The sequence below is a fragment of the Astatotilapia calliptera genome, chromosome 3, assembly GCF_964374335.1.
Source record: "Astatotilapia calliptera chromosome 3, fAstCal68.1, whole genome shotgun sequence".
Taxonomy (NCBI): domain Eukaryota; kingdom Metazoa; phylum Chordata; class Actinopteri; order Cichliformes; family Cichlidae; genus Astatotilapia; species Astatotilapia calliptera.
This window is the reverse complement of record NC_137424.1, coordinates 79,426,856-79,449,123: the sequence shown is the minus strand read 5'-3', so window position 1 is coordinate 79,449,123 and position 22,268 is coordinate 79,426,856. Positions and strand designations below refer to the sequence as shown.

At 42.6% G+C, this 22,268-nt stretch overlaps 2 protein-coding genes across 4 annotated transcripts in view; both read right to left on the bottom strand.

Moving 5' to 3' along the window:
- Positions 1 to 22,268, bottom strand: part of LOC145425924 (uncharacterized) — an 87,794-nt gene that overhangs the window by 39,680 nt on the left and 25,846 nt on the right. For 2 of the 3 annotated variants that reach the window (XM_080299390.1, XM_080299392.1), the window contains 7 exons: positions 22,004 to 22,082; positions 21,637 to 21,841; positions 19,662 to 21,459; positions 13,482 to 13,655; positions 13,109 to 13,282; positions 12,682 to 12,855; positions 11,721 to 11,894 (listed from right to left, as the gene is read on the bottom strand). In XM_080299390.1, coding sequence (XP_080155516.1) covers positions 11,721 to 11,894; positions 12,682 to 12,855; positions 13,109 to 13,282; positions 13,482 to 13,655; positions 19,662 to 21,459; positions 21,637 to 21,841; positions 22,004 to 22,082 — 2,778 coding nt within the window. Of the gene's footprint in view, positions 1 to 5,025; positions 5,073 to 11,720; positions 11,895 to 12,681; positions 12,856 to 13,108; positions 13,283 to 13,481; positions 13,656 to 19,661; positions 21,460 to 21,636; positions 21,842 to 22,003; positions 22,083 to 22,268 lie in introns of all 3 variants that reach the window. The other variant, XM_080299391.1, reaches the window with a different exon arrangement.
- Positions 10 to 4,869, bottom strand: LOC145425944 (stonustoxin subunit beta-like; the record flags this gene model as incomplete). Its single annotated transcript, XM_080299456.1, has 1 exon — positions 10 to 4,869. A coding segment is annotated over one exon (519 nt), but the record flags the coding sequence as incomplete, so codon positions are not given.

Below are 22,268 nucleotides of genomic sequence, written 5' to 3'. Positions count from 1 at the left end.
GAACAACAATTATTCATGATTGATTCTTTATTAGTGTTTCTGTATACAAGATCTTAGTGTCCAACATAAACATAGGCTGAAGCTGGACTCTCACGCCATGCCAGTGGTGCTGTTACACTGTCAACACACCACTACCATACTTTAGTCACTTCACCACAACACATATCAGGACAGACTGTCAGAAGCTCACTGACAAGATTACAGTTAAAAAAAAAATAAAAACAAAACAGCCATATAAAAAATACAATAAAAAATAGTCTGTGCAATATCTGTGTAACATATGAACACAACACTGAGAAAGCAACCAAGTTTATTTGACATCAAAAATGACAAACACAAAGAAAAGAAATGATTAATAAAAGTCGATGTTCATTATTTAGCACATCGATTCAGCACAGTGGACAAACTTTTTAACGAAACAATGTGATACAGAACATATGCAATGCTATATAGGAATGTTTACACATTTCTAAGAACATTCAAACAAAGCTGTTTCCAACACACTGCAAAATATTACTGTTGAAAATATCTGAAAAACACAAGACCTTTGCTGTTTATTAGATAAGCCACATGCATTATGATACAATCAGATTCTGCTTAGAACTGCATTCAACACTATTAAGCCAATATTTCCCGCTTATATGGCTTAAACATTTTCAAATGATGAGCTTCCAACAATGAGTGAAACAGTAAGAGCATGTGGAGAGTTTGGAAACATCCCATTAAGAAAGAGAAATCATTATGAAACAATGGATATTAATCGAATTATGAAGCAGTTTTATATACACTTATACTCATCAGAGTGTAGTAATACAGATGGGAAGATGCGGGAATTTCTAGAGAAGGTGCCTGTTGCATCGTTATCAGAAAGTCACAGGAAAGAGTTAAATAACCCTGTGACAGAGGAGGAAGTGCGACTTGCTATTAACTCCCTTAAAGGAGGAAAAGCACCAGGGCCTGATGGTTTCTGCCCAGAGTTTTATAAAAAACTAAGTCACCTTCTTGCAGGACCATTGACTGATATTGTTAAAAGATTTTATTATGTTTATGTATAGAAGTACATTTCATTTGAGGTTCTCTAGATGTGTTTGCTCTTTGTACTAGAGAAGTTACACTGTGCAAGCTCAGCACGAAGTCTCTATCGTTGTATGTTATCTCTTCCACTCATGTGTCTGTGATCGTTGTATGTTATCTCTTCCACTCATGTGTCTGTGACGCAAGTCTCTATCGTTATATGTTATCTCTTCCTGCATGTGACTGTGACGCAAACATGCTTGAGTATAAATAAAGGGTGGCAACTGCTGCGGAGTGTGAGTCTCTGTTTGAGCTCTCACCCGTTAAACCTGCAAACCTGTCTGAGTGTCATTTATTCTGACCTGAGTTGCATTACAGGAAAACTCCTGACATTTCTGTTTTTAGACTCTTTTAAGAATGAACAGTTGCCCCCAACACTCAGACAGGCTAATATTTTGTTAATTCTAAAGAAAAATAAATCTACAGATAGGTGTGAATCATACAGACCGATCAGTCTCATTAATGTCGATGCTAAATTACTCTCCAAGTTATTAGTAAGGAGGCTTGAGGGCATTCTCCCACTGCTCATAAACCCTGATCAAACAGGCTTTATCCAAAACCGTTTCTCATCTACTATTAAATATTATACAATACTTGAATCAGACAAATCATAAAGCCTATGTTATATCTTTAGATGCCGAAAAGGCATTTGACAGAATCGAGTGGACATATGTATTTAGTGTATTAGAGAGATTTGGCTTAGGCGAGGGTTTTATTGCATGGATTAAAAGTATCTACAAACTTCCAAAAGCTTGTGTCATAACTAATGGTATACAATCATCAGCGTTTCCATTGCAAAGAGGTACGAGGCAAGGCTGTCCCCTGTCCCCTCTCCTCTTTGCATTAGCACTTGAACCTCTAGCTGAGGCTATTCGCCAGCACCAAGATGTGCATGGTATAACAGTGGGTGGAACAAATCATAAGATAGCATTGTACGCTGACGATATTCTGCTGTTCTTATCAAAACCAGAACAATCAATACCAGCTATTATGTCTACCATACATGAGTTCAGCTCATTCTCTGGTTACAGAATTAATTTTGGGAAATCAGAAGTTATGCCACTGGGTGATCAGATTAACTCCTTGCCAGATTTCTCTAATCCCTTTCAATGGTCCCCCAGCGGCTTTACATACCTTGGGCTAAACATTCCACCAGTTCTTAAAGATTTATGGAAACTGAACTTATCACCAGTTATAATAAAAATCAAAAAAGATTTAGATAGATGGCAAAAACTGCCGCTTTCTCTTATGGGGCGTGTGAACTTAATTAAAATGAGCATTCTCCCGCGTTTATTATATCCCCCACAAATGCTACCTTTATTGATCACTCAGAAAGTTTCTTGTGATATAGAAAAAGCCTTTTCAAAATTTATCTGGCGTGGCAAGAAACCTAGATTAAGGATTGGAACTCTACAACTGCCTATAGATAGGGGAGGCTTAGGCCGACCAAATTTAATTTTTTTATAATTGGGCATGTCATAGCCGTGTCTTATGGGAGTGGCTACATGCTTATCTAAATTCTAACTCTCAACTAGACTCTTGGTCCACTTTACCTTATTCCCTTTGGAGCTTAGCTGTCTGTGACAAAAAAACAATATTAAAAATGGGGATTAAGAACAACCCAATCATTTATAATACAATATGGGTCTGGGGGGAAATGCGTAAAAGGTTGGGTAGAGAAGATTGCACTTCATTCTTGACTCCTCTAGTGAGAAACAACGATTTTGTTCCAGGAATGTCTTGTAGCATGTTCGATAAGTGGCACAAAAAGGGATTAAGGGTAATTGGCGATTTGTATCAAAACAACATTCTGATGAACTTTGAGCAATTGCAGTCAAATTTTAATATCCCTAGAGACCATTTTTTTGGCTTTCTCCAGGTTCGTAACTTCGTTCATTCTAGAATTCCACAGTCTTCAGAAATAGTTATATATGATGATATTGAGACATTTCTTATTAAGCGAAAAGACAGAACTCATTTTATCCCAGCTTTTTACTCTCTCCTATATACTCTTAGTAGCAACACACTGAGCGCCATTTATAAATGGGAGAGAGATCTTAATAATCAATACACCGAAGAGGAGTGGAAAGGAGCCATTAATATGAGTAGTTCCACTTTTACTTGTAACCACTTGCGAGAAACCCAATACAAAATCATTCATCGCCTTTATATAACTCCTAATGTCTTGCATAAGATTGCACCTCATATTTCCCATTTTTGTAGTAAATGTCAAAAAGAAACTGGCACTTTTTTTCATTACTTTTGGGAATGTAAATTAATCAAAAGATTTTGGAGCTTCATTTCTCAAGAACTAAGTAATATTTTTAACAACCTGATTCAAAGGGACCCTGGGTATTTTCTTCTTGGCCTACCCTCAAACGAAGTAACATTGAATCACTTGCAGCGCAAATTATGTGACAAACTACTGCTGGTAGCTAGGAAATGTATTCTCATTAATTGGGTTAAGGATAAACCTCCCTCTGTGACGTTGTGGTACAGAGAATTATTTAAAGTTATTCCTCACGAAAGAACTGCTGCTATTTTAGGAGGAAATGAGGGTCTCTTTCTCAATGTTTGGTCCCCTTTGCTTTCTTATTCGCCAAATGATTTGTCCCAACTGTTGAGGGGGGGTGGTTGCGATTAAGATGTTCTCAATTAAATAGGAAGTAAGTGTAAAGGACAACTCATTCTTGGAGTTTATCTTTTTCTCTTTCTATATCTGTGGGTAATTGAGTGAAAATATTTTTTTTGTGTGTGTGTGGATGTGTAAATTTTTTTTTCTCTTTTCTTTCTTTTTCCTTTTTCTTTCTTTTCTTTTCTGTTTGGCTGTTATGTTTTATGCTATTCTTGATAACGAATAAAAATTTTATATCCAAAACCCCAACAGGGAAAAAAAAAAAAAAAAAAAAAGAAGAAGGAAAGAGAAATCAAACATTTGGATTTATTTTAATGAGCTCAGATTTGTTGAAAATGCAGAGGAGCTGGTTGTGAACTGAGCTTCAGAGAAACACAACATACTGAGATTCACTGTGAAGCTTTGGGTGGAAAAAGACAGAAAAACAACAGGTGGATCCTGGAATAACGGGAGCTTCCATCTTTAAAGGACTGAAGAGGAAGCAGTTTACAAGGAATCATTTAGAAGAGTTTCAAACATCAACTGACTGAATCCATGAATCTGAAAACGTGTTTCTGAGTGAAAGAGAGACATGTACAGACTGAACTATCTGTTCAACAGTCAGAGTGTTTCTCTAAAAGGAGACACTCTTTACACTCAACTCAGCACAAAAATACTGAGCAACCAGGAAACAAGGACCAAAATCCAGGATAAAGAGTTTCAGTGAATGTGGTGTTGAAGGTGTGGAGGTGGATCAGAGTGTCAGAGGAGACTCTGTAGAAGGACAGAGTGCCAGCAGGACAGTCCACATACACTGCTACACTGTTAGAGACAGAGGAGGAGGAGGACGAGGAGATGGACGTTTCTCTGTTATTGTGCCAGACAGACTGAGGACCATCATCAGAGCAGTACAGACTCCAGGACTGATCATTCCGTCCAAACCCACAGTCGTAACTGCCTCCTTTCCTTCTGATTCTTCTGTAACTCACTGATATATAAATGCATCCTTTCCACTCGACCTCCCAGTAACAGCGACCAGTCAGACCATTTCTACACAGCAGCTGATAACAAACATCAAATCTGTCTGGATGATCAGGATATGACTGAACCTCCTTCACATGTGTCACCTTCCTGTTGTTGTCAGACAGTTGGAGGTTTGTGTGAACTGTGTTTGTGTCAATTGTGAGAACAAACACAATCCAGCTGCAGTTATTGATCCATCATCTGTTCATTGATTGACACTTTGATGATGACTCCTGACATCAGAGATGTGAATGATGAAGATGATTGAATGTGTGCTGCTTTGTTTTCATGATTCCCATTAAAAACACACTTACACTTCCTTAGACCTGGTCTCAACCATTGGACTCCAGCAGGCTCCACCCTGAAAAGAGAAGGGGGGTCAGACCAGCACAGTCAGCATACACACATGGACATTACATGGCTCTCATACACAGACTGTTAGACACTGATAAAGGAACAGTGACGACCAGGGGGGGAGAACATGGCAGACCAATCCCTGGCTACTGAGACGAGCTATTGGAATGTCACCTCTCTGGTGGGGAAGGAGCCTGAGTTAGTGCATCGTGCAGCCTGCCATAACTCCACTTCTCAGGTGCTGCCAGGCTGAGGTGGTGTTCTCAGCTGTCACACAAAACTGTAAATCCTGGAAGTAGGTCTTGACCAGTCCTGTGATGTGGTTTGGTACGCTGAAATAGTTGAAGGCCATCCACAAGATCTCATGCGGAACTGACCCAAAGGCGTTGGCAAGGTCTAAAAAGACCACACGAAGGTCTTTTCGTTCTTTCTTAGCAGTTTGAATCTGGTGCCAGATGACGCTGGCATGCTCCAGACATTTATATGCAGGAAAGTAGATAGTCTTTGGGCCAGGACACTGAAGAAGATCTTTCTCTCTACGGTCAGCAGGCTGATCTGGAGAAACTGGCTGATAGATGAGGAGTTCTTCTCCTTAGGGATCAGAATACCTCCTGCTCTTCGCCGAGCCTTTGGAATCACTACTTTCTGCCATGCTACCTTCATCAGCTTCCACAGGTATTTGAGGACTCGTGGGGTGTTTTTATAGAGCCTATATGAAATGCCATTAGGTCCTGGGGCCGATGCTGCTCTTGCCCGCTTCACTACCTTCTCTACTTCACTCCATGTAGGTGGTCTTATGTTCATTTGGTGTTCAGGTACCTGGATAGGCGGCATATCACAGATGAGAGAGTACCAAACTACAGACAGATGCCCCAGTCTGAATGGGAAAGTGGTCCCTGGGAATCTGAACCAAAACCCATATTGACGGGGCCCTGGAGTTTATGCAGGTCTAATTACAACACCTATGACTGTGCCAATGGTGACCTCCAATATCAATGGTGAGAAGATGCGCTTAATGGCTGATAGTAGAGCAGCAATTTCAACAATAAACATTTTAAAGCAATTGTCAACAAGTACTTTCACCATAGTAGGATACTCAGGAGTACCACAGGATCAACAGCATACAAAACCATTGGCTGTGGTCTGTGGACACCAACACAGCCAGCCTTAGCTCAGGTGGCAGAGATTGTGGCTTTCACCAAAGCGCTACAACTCTCTAAAGGAAAAAGAGTGAACATCTATACAGACTCAGCATATGGAAATGGAGCAATTCATGTGAATGGACCACAGTGGGTGAGACAGAGTTTTCTGACTACAACCAATACTCCAGTGAAGAACCACTGGAAGAACAAATACAAGCTGTATTGCTGCCCAGAGATGAGGTAGTGATGAAATGCAAAGGACATCAAAAGGAAGACTGCAGACCTGGCAGCAAACGAGGCAGGATGATATCAAGGACAAATGGTTGGTCTGGCAGAAGATTCACTACCATCATTAACAGAAGATGACATGAAAACAATGCAAAAAGAAGCAGGAGACTATGAGATCAATGAATGGATGAAGAAAGGAGAAACACAGAATAATTGACTCTGGAGAGCTACTGCTTACACTGTGCCAACTAAACGACAATAGTGCGAGGTTAAGTTACCGTCAGTACACATGAACTACTTCCGGTAGTTGTACAAAATCAAGGCTTCCCCATTATAAACCACCGTAATGCTCTAATTGTGAAGTTCAAATGAGAACACGATACTTCCGGTCAAACTACGATCTGCATTTAGCGGTCCTCATAACAAATTGTCTGCTATAAACTCTGTAACATAGATTAAGGAATCACGAGCACCACATATACCATACAGGGAAGCTCTGATAATAGAGGCATGAAGTTAGAAACATTAAGGACCATACATGTGGCAAACTAAAGCTAAACCAGGATAAACTATCTGACATCAATTCGTGTGTAAAATTAGGGTGAATTCACGCATCGCATGCATAGCCTATACCATTGCAACTATAAACTACATTAGCTTCTAAATTGTAAATGGTAAATGGCCTGCATTTGTATAGCGCTTTTCTAGTCCCTAAGGACCCCAAAGCGCTTTACACTACATTCAGCCATTCACACACACATTCACACACTGGTGATGGCAAGCTACATTGTAGCCACAGCTGCCCTGGGGCGCACTGACAGAGGCGAGGCTGCCGGACACTGGCGCCACCGGGCCCTCTGACCACCACCAGTAGGCAAACATGGGGTTAGTATCTTGCCCAAGGATATTTGGCATGCAGCCAGGAGGCAGCCTGGGATCGAACCACCGACCTTCCGGTTTCGGGCAGGTAATGGCGAAAATGCAAAAGTTCGCGCTGACGTCTATTCCAACGTAGGAAGTGTTATGACCAGCTGATTGGATCGGTAAAGCGTGTTTCTGGAATATTGTGTTTTTGTTCCTGCAAGCGCTTTTTATGCAGTTTTTGCAAAGCTTTGTGTGGAAGGAAACCGTGACCTAGGACAAGCTGATGGCATAAGATGTAAGTACAACTCCTCCGGTTTCATATGCAAAAAAAACTTTGCACTAGCTTACGTGGTTGCAGTGCTACCGGGATTTAAAAATAGTTACGCAAAACAGAGCGTGCCCGCTCCGATCGGCTGTAAAGGGTTAAGTTACTTGAAGACGTTTCACCTCTCATCCGAGAAGCTTCTTCAGTTCTAAGGTCAAATGGTGGAGAGTCCCAGATATAAACCTAGTGGGAGTAACCCCCCACAGAGGGACAAAAGGACCCCCTGATGATCCTCTAATCGCCTGAGACAAGGTGTGAAACTGGGTGTGGGCCCCAATCAGCCAGAGTTTCGGGTGGGTATGGTAGTGTATGCTGTACAGTGCAGCGAGGAATGCCCAGACCTCTACATTGGTGAGACCAAACAGCCACTTCACAAGCACATGGCACAACATAGAAGAGCCACCTCCACAGGACAAGACTCAGCAATCCATCTGCATCTTAAGGATAAAGGACACTCTTTCGAGGATGCCAATGTTCACATTTTGGACAGAGAGGACAGATGGTTTGAAAGAGGAGTGAAAGAAGCCATCTATGTCCACTGTGAGCGACCATCGTTGAACAGAGGCAGGGGTTTACGACACCAATTCTCTGCCATCTATAATCCAGTTTTGAGATCCCTTCCCAGACGCCTTAACGCCCACTCACATCCTGGGCCATCTGATCTCAGGAATTCGCATGATAAGGTGGAGCCAGGTTTCACAATGAACCCACCCGAAACTCTGGCTGATTGGGGCCCACACCCAGTTTCACACCTTGGCTCAGGCGATTAGAGGATCATCAGGGGTCCTTTTGTCCCTCTGTGGGGGGTCACTCCCACTATGTTTATATCTGGGACTCTCCACCATTTGACCTTAGAACTGAAGAAGCTTCTCGGATGAGAGGTGAAACGTCTTCAAGTAACTTAAAGAAGTCCAGACGCTTTTCTTTGCAAGCTCCTTTGACATATCATGGTATCAACACCAACAAAGAAACATGCAACACAGGTTAATACTTACTCATCATGCACGCACACATCACATCCCACAGGAATCAGTGCACCCCCCACTGGACCTATCCACCGCTCATCTGACACTAACCTTACTAACTGTATGACGTCACCAGACGGTGGGCTAGCTCAGTTAACAGAAGGTGGAATATGAAATGAACAATATACAAACACCTACATAAGATCTAAGAATTATCCTCTGAACTTTGGGGCCTTTTATACACATCACATGTGCTTTTTACGAGTTGGTGCTCTGTGTTTTGAGGGTCAAAAGACTCTTCCCGAACTAGATAAATGGAATCAGTAGTAGGATAACATTAAATAATCAAGGCTAGGCAGGGAGTTGTTTCTGCCTCTGTCAGGAAAAGGAGCAGATAAGAGGTCGGACACTGGTGGAACCATCAGGCTGAGAGCTTGACTAGCCTGTATGACATTGGAGGCAGTGATAGGTAGTGAGAGGCCAAACAGAACGCGGCTTGGGTGTGGGAGGAGTTTGGAGGCATGGAAAAAGACTTTCGGACTGCCTCAGAGCGATTTTGGCAAACCGTCAGGCGACTCAGGAGGGGAATACAGTGGTCCCAGCCTGCCCAGGCAGTTATTTATTTGTAAAAAAATGTTTGGAATCATGTATGATTTTCGTTCCACTTCTCACATGTACACCACTTTGTATTGGTCTTTCACGTGGAATTCCAGTAAAATTGATTCATGTTTGTGGCTGTAATGTGACAAAATGTGGAAAAGTTCAAGGGGGCCGAATACATTTGCAAGCTGTAGTTCTCTCGCAACTCCAGGCCTATCTGGATGCAAACAACATCAGTGATAAATTTCAGTCTGGCTTTAAAACACATCATAGCACTGAGACAGCTCTGCTGAGAGTCCTTAATGATCTTCTCCTAACTGCCGATTCAGGTCGTTCTGCGGTCTTAGTCTTACTGGACTTAGATTAGATTAGATTAGATTAGATAGAACTTTATTAATCCCTCGGGTGGGTTCCTCTGGGAAATTCGATTTCCAAAAAAGCACAGCACCGACAGAAGTTACAGAGTTACAGAATATTATATATATATATATATATATATATACACACACACACACACACATATATATAAATACAGAGACAATATAAATAAAATATACGAAGGGGATAAATAGAATAAATAGGAATAAAAAATAAAAATACAAGTGAATTGCACATTTCAAGTACTGAGGTCTATTGCACTGTTGACTATTTACAAAAGTATTGCACAAAAGGTATTGCACAGTGAGGTGAAGAGGCACTACAGCTTAGTTGTTCCCCCCTCCTTTGTCCTCCTGTTTCCCCTCCCTCTCCCCTCCAGAGAGGAGTTAAACAGTCTGATGGCGTGTGGGACAAAGGAGTTTTTAAGTCTGTTAGTTCTTGTCTTTGGGAGAAGCAACCTGTCACTGAACAGACTCTTCTGGTTGTTAATGGCCGTCTGCAGAGGATGCCTGGCATTGTCCATAATGTCCATCAGTTTCTTTAATGTCCTTTTCTCTGCCACTGTCACCAGAGTGTCCAGCTTCATGCCGACCACAGAGCTAGCCTTCCTGATCAGTTTCTCCAGCCTGGATGAGTCCTTCTTTGCTGTGCTGCTCCCCCAGCACAGCACAGCATAGAAAAGTACTCCAGCAACCACTGACTGGTAAAACATCCTCAGGAGCTTCCTGCAGATGTTAAAAGACCTCAGCCTCCTGAGGAAGTACAGTCGGCTTTGGGCTTTTTTATACAGGTGCTCTGTGTTGCATGACCAGTCCAGTTTATTGTCCACCCACAGCCCGAGGTACTTGTACTTGTTGAACTTGTTGTACTTGTACTTGTCCTCAGCCCTTGATATGGTGGACTATAATATTCTACTAACGAGGTTAGAACATACAGTTGGCATTAGCGGTGACGTCCTTAACTGGCTTAAATCTTATCTTTCGAACAGGTCCTTCAAAATTATAAATAATACAGCACCTAGCTATCTTGGTGAACTTCTTGGACCATACACCCGTGGGAGAGCCCTCAGCTCATCAGCCCAATTGCTCTTGGTACAGCCTAGATCTCAGCTTAAGACCAGAGGCGACCGTGCATTTGCCCTGGTTGCACCTAACCCTGGAACAACCTTCCATTGCTATTCACGCATCTGACTCCATCCAATCATTTAAATCACGATTAAAAACTCACTTATTTAAACTTTCTTTCCCGGTTAGTTAACTCCTGTATTTTATACAAAATAAAAAATTTTTCTTTCTATATATCTTCTTCTAATTCAAACCTGTGTGTTTTTAGCAAGTTTGATTTGATATTCACTTTTATTCTTGTGTAATTAGTGCCATTGACCTGTTAGCATATTCAGTACTTTGTTAATGATCTTATATTGTTAATGTTTTAACCTGCTGTTTTCTGGTGAAACACTTTGGTATACCGTTGGTTTTTAAATGTGCTATATAAATAAAGTTGTATTGTATTGTTTTGTATTTTTAGGTAAATAGCTTAATATAACTTTGTTGTTTGCAAAACTTGTGTATAGGTTTTTAACATTTACAATTTAGAATTGCATTTCAAATCATGAAAATGAATCATTAAACATGTTTGTGGTTGTTACTGTTAAAAATATAACTTTTTTTCTACTCCGATTTTACGTTTATTGTCTGATTTTAGATCACTTGTGTTAATACAGTATGTCAAAATGAAAGAATGACTGTAAATTCAGACATGTGAGATGGTGCTGAAAAGAATTATACCAAACACAACAAGGTTAACGGTTTTTTTAAGGTGTATATGCAGAGGTAAAATCAAAAGTCAAAAACAGCCAATTAAACCCTGGACCCCAGAGAGTTAAACATTTTTTAAAGTAACATAATAGTTACTTTTCCTAGTAATTAGTTACTTTCAGAATATTAGATGTAGTAACTCTGTTACTACCTCAGTTACTTTTTTGAAGAAGTACTTAGTAACTATACCTAATTACTTTTTCAAAGTAACTTGCTCAACACTGGTTTTGAGGAAAGGAAAACAATGTCATACCTGGATAAAACAAACAGGAGGTGAGATAAGGGCACAGGGAATGTTTCCAGCTCTTCCTCCTCTATCAGACATTCTCTCCATACCTGAGAGTGTCCAGTCTCCAGCCTGGATCCTTCAGTCCAGCCAAGAGCAGCTTCATTCCTAAGTCTCCTGGATGATTGTAACTCAGGTCCAGCTCTCTCAGATGGGAGGGGTTGGAGCTCAGAGCTGAGGCCAGAGAAGTACAGCCTTCCTCTGTAAGCAGACAGCCTGCAAGACTGCAGACACACAAAACAATTCATCTGAAAACACTTCACTGAAGGTCTGTCTTTGTTTTTCCCTTCTCAGATACAATGACTGTCATCTACTGAATGTGCAGAAGGTGTAGAAGAGTGGAGAAGAAAATCCATCCAAACAATCGCACAGATGCCTTTGAGCAGCACTTGGAAGGAAGGACTCCCTTTTACCAGAAGAAAACCTCCAAAACTGGAGGAGGGAGGGTTAACTCATCCCTCACTATACTTTTTAGAAAAAACAAAATTCTGATATCTAAACTTAAAAGTACATGTCTTTCTCCTTAATCCAAAGTAGAACGTGGTTCCACCGGGAGGGGTCTCATAGCTGAAGTAAGACAGCAGTAAAGTGTGCCATTGGGATAATATGGAACTATGAGAAATTAGGACATATGAAGAGAGAAGCTAAATGGGAGAAATATGCTCTCTCTATGTGGCTCCTTTTTAATACTGTCAGTGCAGCATATGTTATTAACTGAGGGCTTCTAACTGAGCTTATCTGACAACCTGAAAATAATGAATTACAATAAACGAGCCTAAAAGGAATAAGTGTATGGTTGAGTTTTTAAACACCATTATGACCCGGGATGTTTTAAAATTTAACAATATTTATCTTTAAAATGCACATTAAAGGCCATAATTTGGTCAAAAAAGAACTCCAAGAGTCTTTTCAGTGTTTTGAAAAGCTTTACAGACTGCAATTGTGAGTCTAATAATCCACCCCCCCAAACAGATTTTAGATAATGTCGGGTGAAAAAGACATAACTCTGACCACAGTGATTCCAGTGTACAGTGTGGACTCTGCAGTGCAGCAGAAAGAAGCTTCACTCCTGAATCCTCCAGGTTGTTGTCGCTCAGGTACAGCTGTCTCAGATTAGAGGATTGGAAGCTGAGAACTGAGGACAGAGCTTTGCAGCTTTTCTCTGAGAGATTAGAGGAATTCAGCCTGAAAAATAAAGAACACAAAGACATTATATTGATAGTGATATAAGAAGTTAATAGATTTTGAAATTGTTGAATTTGTCTGAAATTGTTGCCTTATTATTTTAAAAACAGAAATGTGGCAGTTTATTTTGACTAAAAAACATTAGAAATACTAAGATACAATGACAAACGAATGAAATTTACCTTTATTAACTAAAATGCTTAATTGGTTAAATGTGTAATTGGATAAAAAATAAAATATCCTTTGATCTGACCTGAGTGATTCCAGTGTACAATGTGGATTTTGCACTGCTGCACCCAGAAGCTTGACTCCTGAATCCTGTAGATTGTTGTTACTCAGATCAAGCTCTCTCAGATTACAGAATTGGGAACTGAGGACTGAGGACAGAACTTCACAGCTTTTCTCTGAGAGATTACAAATATTCAGCCTGAAAGATAAAGAACACAAATGCAAAAAAAAAAAAAAAACACACCAAAAAAACCATTGGCTTTATAGTGTACCGCATTTTTAATGTTTCAGGACTGAATGAAATTCTTGTCTTATTTTATACACAGAAATGTGGCAGTTTACAGTGACTAAGAAATGTTAAAAATACTAAGATACAGCAACAATTGAAATTTACCAACCTGAGAGTTTCCAGTATGCAATGTGGATTCTGCAGTGGAGCACACAGAAGCTTCAATCCCATATCCTGCAGATTGTTGTTACTCAGATCCAGCTCTCTCAGATTAGAGGACTGGGCGCTGAGAACTAAGGACAGAGATTCGCAGCTTCTCTTAGAGAGGAAACAGCCATTCAGTCTGAAAACCAAACAAAAAAAGTATGTGTTTAAATATAAACACTTTTAATGTTCATATGAATTTTACATTCAATGTTCAAATCATAATTATACCTCTAAATGGAAAATAGTGAGCAACTGGTATATACAGGACTGGTGGTCACGATTCTAACCTCTTTCTAAGCTCTTCTCTGAGCCCTTGGCATTTCTCCAGCTTCTCGTGTTCCTTCTTCCTGATATTGCTGTCATTCGGAACCGCTACATCAGGGGTGTCAAACTCAAATACACAGTGGGCCAAAATTCAAAACTGGAACAAAGTCGCGGGCTAACGTTAATAGTTAATAGTTAATAGTTATTGAAATATATATTTATTCCTCCAAATATAAGAATGAATCTTTTCTTATGGACTCAAAAACGTTTTGCTGAAAAACTGAATATGGAACAAGCAAAGCTTAATACTAAACAATATATACAGTGGGGCAAAAAAGTATTTAGTCAGCCACCGATTGTGCAAGTTCCCCCACTTAAAATGATGACAGAGCTCAGTAATTTGCACCAGAGGTACACTTCAACTGTGAGAGACAGAATGTGAAAACAAAATCCATGAATTCACATGGTAGGATTTGTAAAGAATTTATTCGTAAATCAGGGTGGAAAATAAGTATTTGGTCACCTCAAACAAGGAAAATCTCTGGCTCTCACAGACCTGTAACGTCTTCTGTAAGAAGCTTTTCTGTCCCCCACTCGTTACCTGTATGAATGGCACCTGTTTGAACTCATCATCTGTATAAAAGACACCTGTCCACAGCCTCAAACAGTCAGACTCCAAACTCCGCCATGGCCAAGACCAAAGAGTTTCGAAGGACACCAGGAAAAGTATTGTAGACCTGCACCAGACTGGGAAGAGTGAATCTACAATAGGCAAGCAGCTTGGTGTGAAAAAATCAACTGTGGGAGCAATCATCAGAAAATGGAAGACATACAAGACCACTGATAATCTCCCTCGATCTGGGGCTCCACGCAAGATCTCATCCCGTGGGGTCAAAATGATCATGAGAACGGTGAGCAAAGATCCCAGAACCACACGGGGGGACCTGGTGAATGACCTGCAGAGAGCTGGGACCAAAGTAACAAAGGTCACCATCAGTAACACACTACGGCAGGGAATCAAATCCCGCAGTGCCAGACGTGTTCCGCTGCTGAAGCCAGTGCATGTCCAGGCCCGTCTGAAGTTTGCCAGAGAGCACATGGATGATACAGCAGAGGATTGGGAGAATGTCATGTGGTCAGATGTTACCAAAGTAGAACTTTTTGGAATAAACTCAACTCGTCGTGTTTGGAGGAAGAAGAATACTGAGTTGCATCCCAAGAACACCATACCTACTGTGAAGCATGGGGGTGGAAACATCATGCTATGGGGCTGTTTTTCTGCCAAGGGGACAGGACGACTGATCCGTGTTAAGGACAGAATGAATGGGGCCATGTATCGTGAGATTTTGAGCCAAAACCTCCTTCCATCAGTGAGAACTTTGAAGATGAAACGAGGCTGGGTCTTCCAACATGACAATGATCCAAAACACACCGCCCGGGCAACAAAGGAGTGGCTCCGTAAGAAGCATTTGAAAGTCCTGGAGTGGCCTAGCCAGTCTCCAGACCTCAACCCCATAAAAAATCTGTGGCGGGAGTTGAAAGTCCGTGTTGCTCGGCGACAGCCCCAAAACATCACTGCTCTCGAGAAGATCTGCATGGAGGAATGGGCCAAAATACCAGCTACTGTGTGTGCAAACCTGGTAAAGACCTATAGTAAACGTTTGACCTCTGTTATTGCCAACAAAGGTTATGTTACAAAGTACTGAGTTGTATTTTTGTTATTGACCAAATACTTATTTTCCACCCTGATTTACGAATAAATTCTTTACAAATCCTACCATGTGGATTCATGGATTTTTTTTTCACATTCTGTCTCTCACAGTTGAAGTGTACCTCTGGTGCAAATTACTGACCTCTGTCATCATTTTAGGAGGGGGAACTTGCACAATCGGTGGCTGACTAAATACTTTTTTGCCCCACTGTATATTAGCTGTACAATACCAGTAGGCCAGCTCTAATAGTAATTTGGTATGGTTTCGTGGGCCAAATGTAATTAGGCTGCGGGCCAAATTTGGCCCACGGGCCAGAGTTTGACACCTATGCGCTACATCGATCACTACGGCCGTCTTCTTCTGTTTGTCTACCACCACTATGTCCGGTTGGTTAGCCACCACCATTTTGTCCGTCTGTATCTGGAAGTCCCACAGGATCTTAGCTCGGTCATTCTCCACCACCCTTGGGGGCATCTCCCATTTTGACCTCGGGACTTCCAGGTTATACTCGGCAAAGATGTTCCTGTACACTATGCCGGCCACCTGGTTATGGCGTTCCATGTATGCCTTGCCTGCTAGCATCTTGCACCCTGCTGTTATGTGCTGGATTGTCTCTGGGGCATCTTTACACAGCCTGCACCTGGGGTCTTGCCTGGTGTGATAGACCCCAGCCTCTATGGATCTTGTACTCAGAGCTTGTTCTTGTGCTGCCATGATTAGTGCCTCTGTGCTGTCTTTCAGTCCAGCTTTGTCCAGCCACTGGTAGGATTTCTGGATATCAGCCACCTCCTCTATCTGCCGGTGGTACATACTGTGCAGGGGCCTGTCCTTCCATAATGGTTCCTCGTCTCTCTCCTCTTTCTTGGGATTCTGCTGCCTGAGGTATTCACTGAGCACTCGGTCAGTTGGGGCCATCTTCCCAATGTATTCATGGATGTTCGTTGTCTCATCCTGGACTGTGGTGCTGACACTCACCAGTCCCCGGCCCCCTTCCTTCCTTCCACTTAGCGTACAGCCTCAGGGTGCTGGACTTGGGGTGAAACCCTCCATGCATGGTAAGGAGCTTTCTTGTCTTTATGTCAGTGGCTTCTATCTCCTCCTTTGGCCAGCCTATTACCCCAGCAGGGTACCTGATCACGGGCAGGGCGTACGTGTTGATGGCCCGGATCTTGTTCTTACCATTCAGCTGACTCCTCAGGACTTGCCTGACCCTCTGCAGGTACTTGGTGGTTGCAGCCTTTCTAGCGGCCTCTTCATGGTTCCCATTTGCCTGTGGGATCCCCAGGTACTTATAACTGTCCTCTATGTCTGCAATGTTGCCTTCTAGTAGTTCAATCCCCTCAGTTCTGACTACCTTCCCTCTTTTTGTTACCATCCGACTACACTTCTCCAGTCCGAACGACATTCCAATGTCATTGCTGTATAGCCTGGTAGTGTGGATCAGTGAATCGATGTCTCGTTCACTCTTGGCATACAGCTTGATGTCATCCATGTACAGGAGGTGGCTGATAACTGCTCCGTTCTGTAGTCGGTATCCGTAGCCAGTCTTGTTAATGATCTCACTGAGGGGGTTCAGGCCTATGCAGAACAGCAGTGGGGACAGAGCATCTCCTTGGTAGATCCCGCACTTGATGGTGACTTGTGCTATGGGCTTGGAGTTGGCCTCTAGTGTTGTACGCCACATCCCCATTGAGTTCCTGATGAAGGCTCTTAGGGTCCCATTGATCTTGTACAATTCTAGGCATTCCAGTATCCAGCTGTGGGGCATTGAGTCATAGGCCTTCTTGTAATCAATCCAGGCAGTGCACAGGTTGGTCAGTCTGGTCTTGCAGTCTCGGCTGACTGTTCTGTCTACCAGTAGCTGGTGTTTTGCGCCTCTGGTATTTTTGCCAATTCCTTTCTGTGTCCCGCTCATGTATTGACCCATGTGCCTGTTCATCTTAGCCGATATGATGCCTGACAGGAGCTTCCATGTAGTACTGAGGCAGGTTATTGGTCGGTAGTTGGAGGGGACCGGTCCCTTCTTGGGGTCCTTGGGGATCAGGACCGTCCGACCTTCGGTTAGCCATTCCGGGTGTCTCTCGTTAACTAGCAGCTGGTTCATTTGTGCTGCCAGACGCTTGTGGAGTGCAGTCAGCTTCTTTAGCCAGTAGGCGTGAACCATGTCGGGCCCTGGTGCTGTCCAACTCTTCATACTGGAGACCCTTTCTATCTGCCACTGTGATGGTTACTGGACCCTGTTCAGGGAGGTCGCTGTGGTCTGCCCTCAGATCCACTAGCCACTGAGCATTGCCGTTGTGGGTTGCGTCCTTCTCCCATATGCTCTTCCAGTATTGCTCTGTCTCCAGCCTTGGTGGTGCTGTTCTCTTATTATTATTATTATTGTTCCCTTGCCACTGAGAGTACACCTTTGCTGGTTCTGTGGAGAACAGCTGGTTTATTCTCCTGCCTTCTGTCTCTCTGGTGTACCTCCTCAAGCGGCTGGCCAAGGCTGTGAGTCTTTGCTTGGCAGTTTCCAAGGCCTCAGGTATGGACAGCTTGCTGTATTTCTTATGCACCTTCTTTGTCGCACCTTTCTGCAACTCCGTTAGTTGGCTAACCTCCCTCCGTGCTACTTTGATCTCTATATCATCCTGAATAGGATGACGGACCTATGGATATATATATATATATACATACATACATACATACAAACAACTAAAAGGAAATTCTCAATCTCTCCTTGTTGTATAGCTTAGCTTTTCAAACAGTTTTAACAGTTACTTTAGTCTGACAAAAGCTGAATGACGAATTAGCGCTTCCAGTCAGAGACTGAGGCTACGTCCACACGTACACGGGTATTTTTGAAAACGGAGATTTTCCGTTTTCGTTTTAAAAAATAATCCCGTCCACACATAAAGGGAGCAATGAAGGAAAACGCTGCTATGAACATGCCAAAGCAGCAGGTGGCGCTAGATTCCTAACTGTGCAGAAATGTTGGCCAATCAGAAGTCTAGAAGCCTCGGTGGGAAAAAGTAAACAAAGCTGGGGCATAGAAGCAGAACCGAGTCATATGTGTGGACGGACAGTAACTGTGTGTGTGTGTGTGTATATGTAAGCATTTAAACACTGCAGAGAGTAGAATTAACAGTATTGTAGAAATTCATTTCACCAAAACAATAACGTTGCGCACAGTGTGACGTCAAAAAATGCGCACACCTTTGACACTGCGTTTTCTCCGTTTTTCTAGTCCACACGTAAATGCAAAAACGGAGTTTTCAAAAATCTCCGTTTTCAGTGACCAAAAACACCGTTTACGTGTGGACGAAAGGTGCAAACGCATAGAAAAATCTGCGTTTTCAAAAATAACGGGTACGTGTGGACGTAGCGCATGCACCAGTTTATTGTATTTCCAGACTTGCTTTCGGCACAATTTACAGTGCACGCTACTCTGTTTTTTGTCAGACTTGAAATAGCCGAAATACCTTCACACTACGGAACTTCTATGGCTCTTCTGTTCGACAATCTCTCCGGCATTGGAACCATCATCTGTTTTCTCTTCGGTCACGCTCGGTTGATTTTTCTAGTCCGCACACTCATTTCCTCCATGGTGGCCGGCTGCTTCCCAAACAAATACACATGTGCGGCTTGGCACTTGTGCTGTACGTAACAAGTCACGTGACGTGACGCTGCGGCTGTGATTGGTTCGGCTCTGCGCTACGTAATTTGGATTGGCAGTTCTTTTTTTTCTTTTTTTTTTTTAAGAGGACAAGAGCGGCGAGGTCTATCGCGATAGTTACATTTTTCTATCGAGAAAAAGTTATATCGCGATACATATCGTTATCGTTCTATCGCCCAGTTCTCATTCATTCATACATTCATACATTCATACATACATACATACACACACAATGTCATAACCAATTGGCCGGCATAGTATACAGAAACATCTGTGTCGAATATGGCCTCGAAGTCCCAAGGTCAAAGAGGTCAAAATGGGAGACGCCCCCAAGGGTGGTGGAGAATGACATCATGGAAAGCTGATCAGGCATGGACAACATTGGTGTCAAACCAAAACAATGTGGATGTCAATAAAACCAGCAACCTGAAAAATGTATGGGTCCCGGTCTGTTCACAAGCACAATCAAAAAAAATTTGCATAAAACTATGATCACATATTTACTTACAGAGCCTTCTTGGAGGCTTTGACCACTGGCAGCAGCCTCAGAAGAGCCTCCTCTGAAGCAGAGTATTTCTTCAGGTCAAACACATCCAGATCTTTTTCTGATGACAGTAAGATGAAGACCAGAGCTGACCACTGAGCAGGAGACAGTTTATCTGTGGAGAGATTTCCTGATCTCAGGGACTGTTGGATATCCTCCACTAGAGAACGATCATTCAGTTCATTCAGACAGTGGAACAGATTGATGCTTTTCTCTGCGGACAGATTCTCATTGAGCTTCTTTTTGATGTACTGGACTGTTTCCTGATTGGTCTGTGAGCTACTTCCTGTCTGTGTCAGCAGACCTCGTAGGAGAGTATGATTGGTCTGCAGTGAAAGACCCAGGAGGAAGCGGAGGAACAAGTCCAGGTGTCCATTTGGACTCTGCAAGGCCTTGTTCACAGCACTCTGGTAGAAGTGTGTCTCTGCAGATTCTCCTTTTTCAGACTTCTGGGAAATCATTTGTTGTTGTTTAAGCAGATTGACTCCAGAGTTGATGAAGGTCAGATGGACATGAAGAGCAGCCAGAAACTCCTGAACACTCAGATGGATGAAGCAGAACACCTTGTCCTGGTACAGTCCTCTCTCCTCTTTAAAGATCTGTGTGAACACTCCTGAGTACACTGAGGCTGCTCTGATATCGATGCCACACTCTGTCAGGTCTGATTCATAGAAGATCAGGTTTCCTTTCTGCAGCTGATCAAAAGCCAGTTTTCCCAGAGATTCAATCATCTTCCTGCTCTCTGGACTCCAGTGTGGATCTGTCTCAGCTCCTCCATCATACTTGACCGTCCTCACTTTGGCCTGAACCACCAGGAAGTGGATGTACATCTCAGTCAGAGTCTTGGGCAGCTCTCCTCTCTCTCTGGTTTTCAGAACATCCTCCAGAACTGTAGCAGTGATCCAGCAGAAGACTGGGATGTGGCACATGATGTGGAGGCTCCGTGATGTCTTGATGTGGGAGATGATCCTGCTGGCCTGATCTTCATCTCTGAACCTCTTCCTGAAGTACTGCTCCTTCTGTGGGTCAGTAAATCCTCTGATCTCTGTCACCATCTCAACACATTCAGATGGGATCTGATTGGCTGCTGCAGGTCGTGTGGTTATCCAGAGGCGAGCAGAGGGAAGCAGTTTCCCCCTGATGAGGTTTATCAGCAGCACATCCACTGAGGTGGACTTTCTAGGGTCAGTTACGATTATAGTTTTGTGGAAGTCCAGAGGAAGTCGACACTCATCCAGACCATCAAAGATGAACACAACCTGGAAGTCTTCAAAGCTGCAGATTCCTGCTTCTTTGGTTTCAGTAAAGAAGCGATGAACAAGTCCCACCAAGCTGAACTTTTCCTCTTTCAGCACATTCAGCTCTCTGAAAGTGAATGGAAATATGAACTGGATGTGCTGGTTGGCTTTGTCTTCAGCCCAGTCCAGGGTGTATTTCTGTGTTAAGACTGTTTTCCCAATGCCAGCCACTCCCTTTGTCAGCACTGTTCTGATTGGTTCATCTCTTCCAGGTGAGGCTTTAAAGATGTCCTCTTGTCTGATTGTTGTTTCTGGTCTGTCTGGTTTCCTGGATGCTGTTTCAATCTGTCTGACCTCATGTTCATCATTGACCTCTGCAGTCCCTCCCTCTGTGATGTAGAGCTCTGTGTAGATCTGATTCAGGAGGGTTGGGTTTCCTGCTTTAGCGATCCCCTCAAACACACACTGGAACTTCTTCTTTAGTGCAGATTTAAGGGTACGATGACAAACGGCAGCAGAAAGTTCTAAATAACAATAATAAAAATAGAACATCAACAAATCAGTTCATGTTTAACAAAAATGTTTGTGACAATTCCAGTTCTGCTAAGCAATTATTGACTACATGTTGGTCCATCTCTTGAGACATTAGCATAATTGTTCCCTTTATCCAGCAGCTCAAATCTTTGCAGAAATGCTCTTACTACTCTGCAGATGGTCAGCCAGCTCCTCCTGCTTCATTCTCCTCAGGAAGTTAAGTGTGATCTTCTCAAATGCCTCTCTGTTGTTCTTCCTCTGCTCATCATCCTCTGTCTGACTCTGTAACCATTCTGGGTAATCTGGACTCAGAACCTTCTGGATCTTCTTCAGCTCGTTCTTCACAAAAGTGATGATGTTGTTCTCCAGCAGCTGGAACAGAATACATTATGAATGAGCCAATCAGACTGAAATCATGGAGCCAAACATCAGATCCATATTGGGCACACTGACAATCCACTGGTCTACAAAGAGCAGCATGGAGATGACTGTGAACAGAATAGATGTAAAAGTAGTTGTTGTACATGTACAGACCATAAATATGGAGTCCATGTGTGTTTGATGCTGCTGGGCAGACTGACCACTGTGAACCTCTGAGCTCCGCTGGTCCACTCTGTGGAGGAATCATGAAGAATTAGTTCAAGCACAGGATAAAGATCCAGGAGTTTTCTGGTAAGGACCAGTGTTCAAAAACCTGCAGAAACTTAGAGTTTAGAGCTTGACAAACTGTATTCAGATGAAGATACGTTTAGTTTCTTTCTTTTCAACTTAAGTCTCTCCTTAAATCCATGTAATCTTT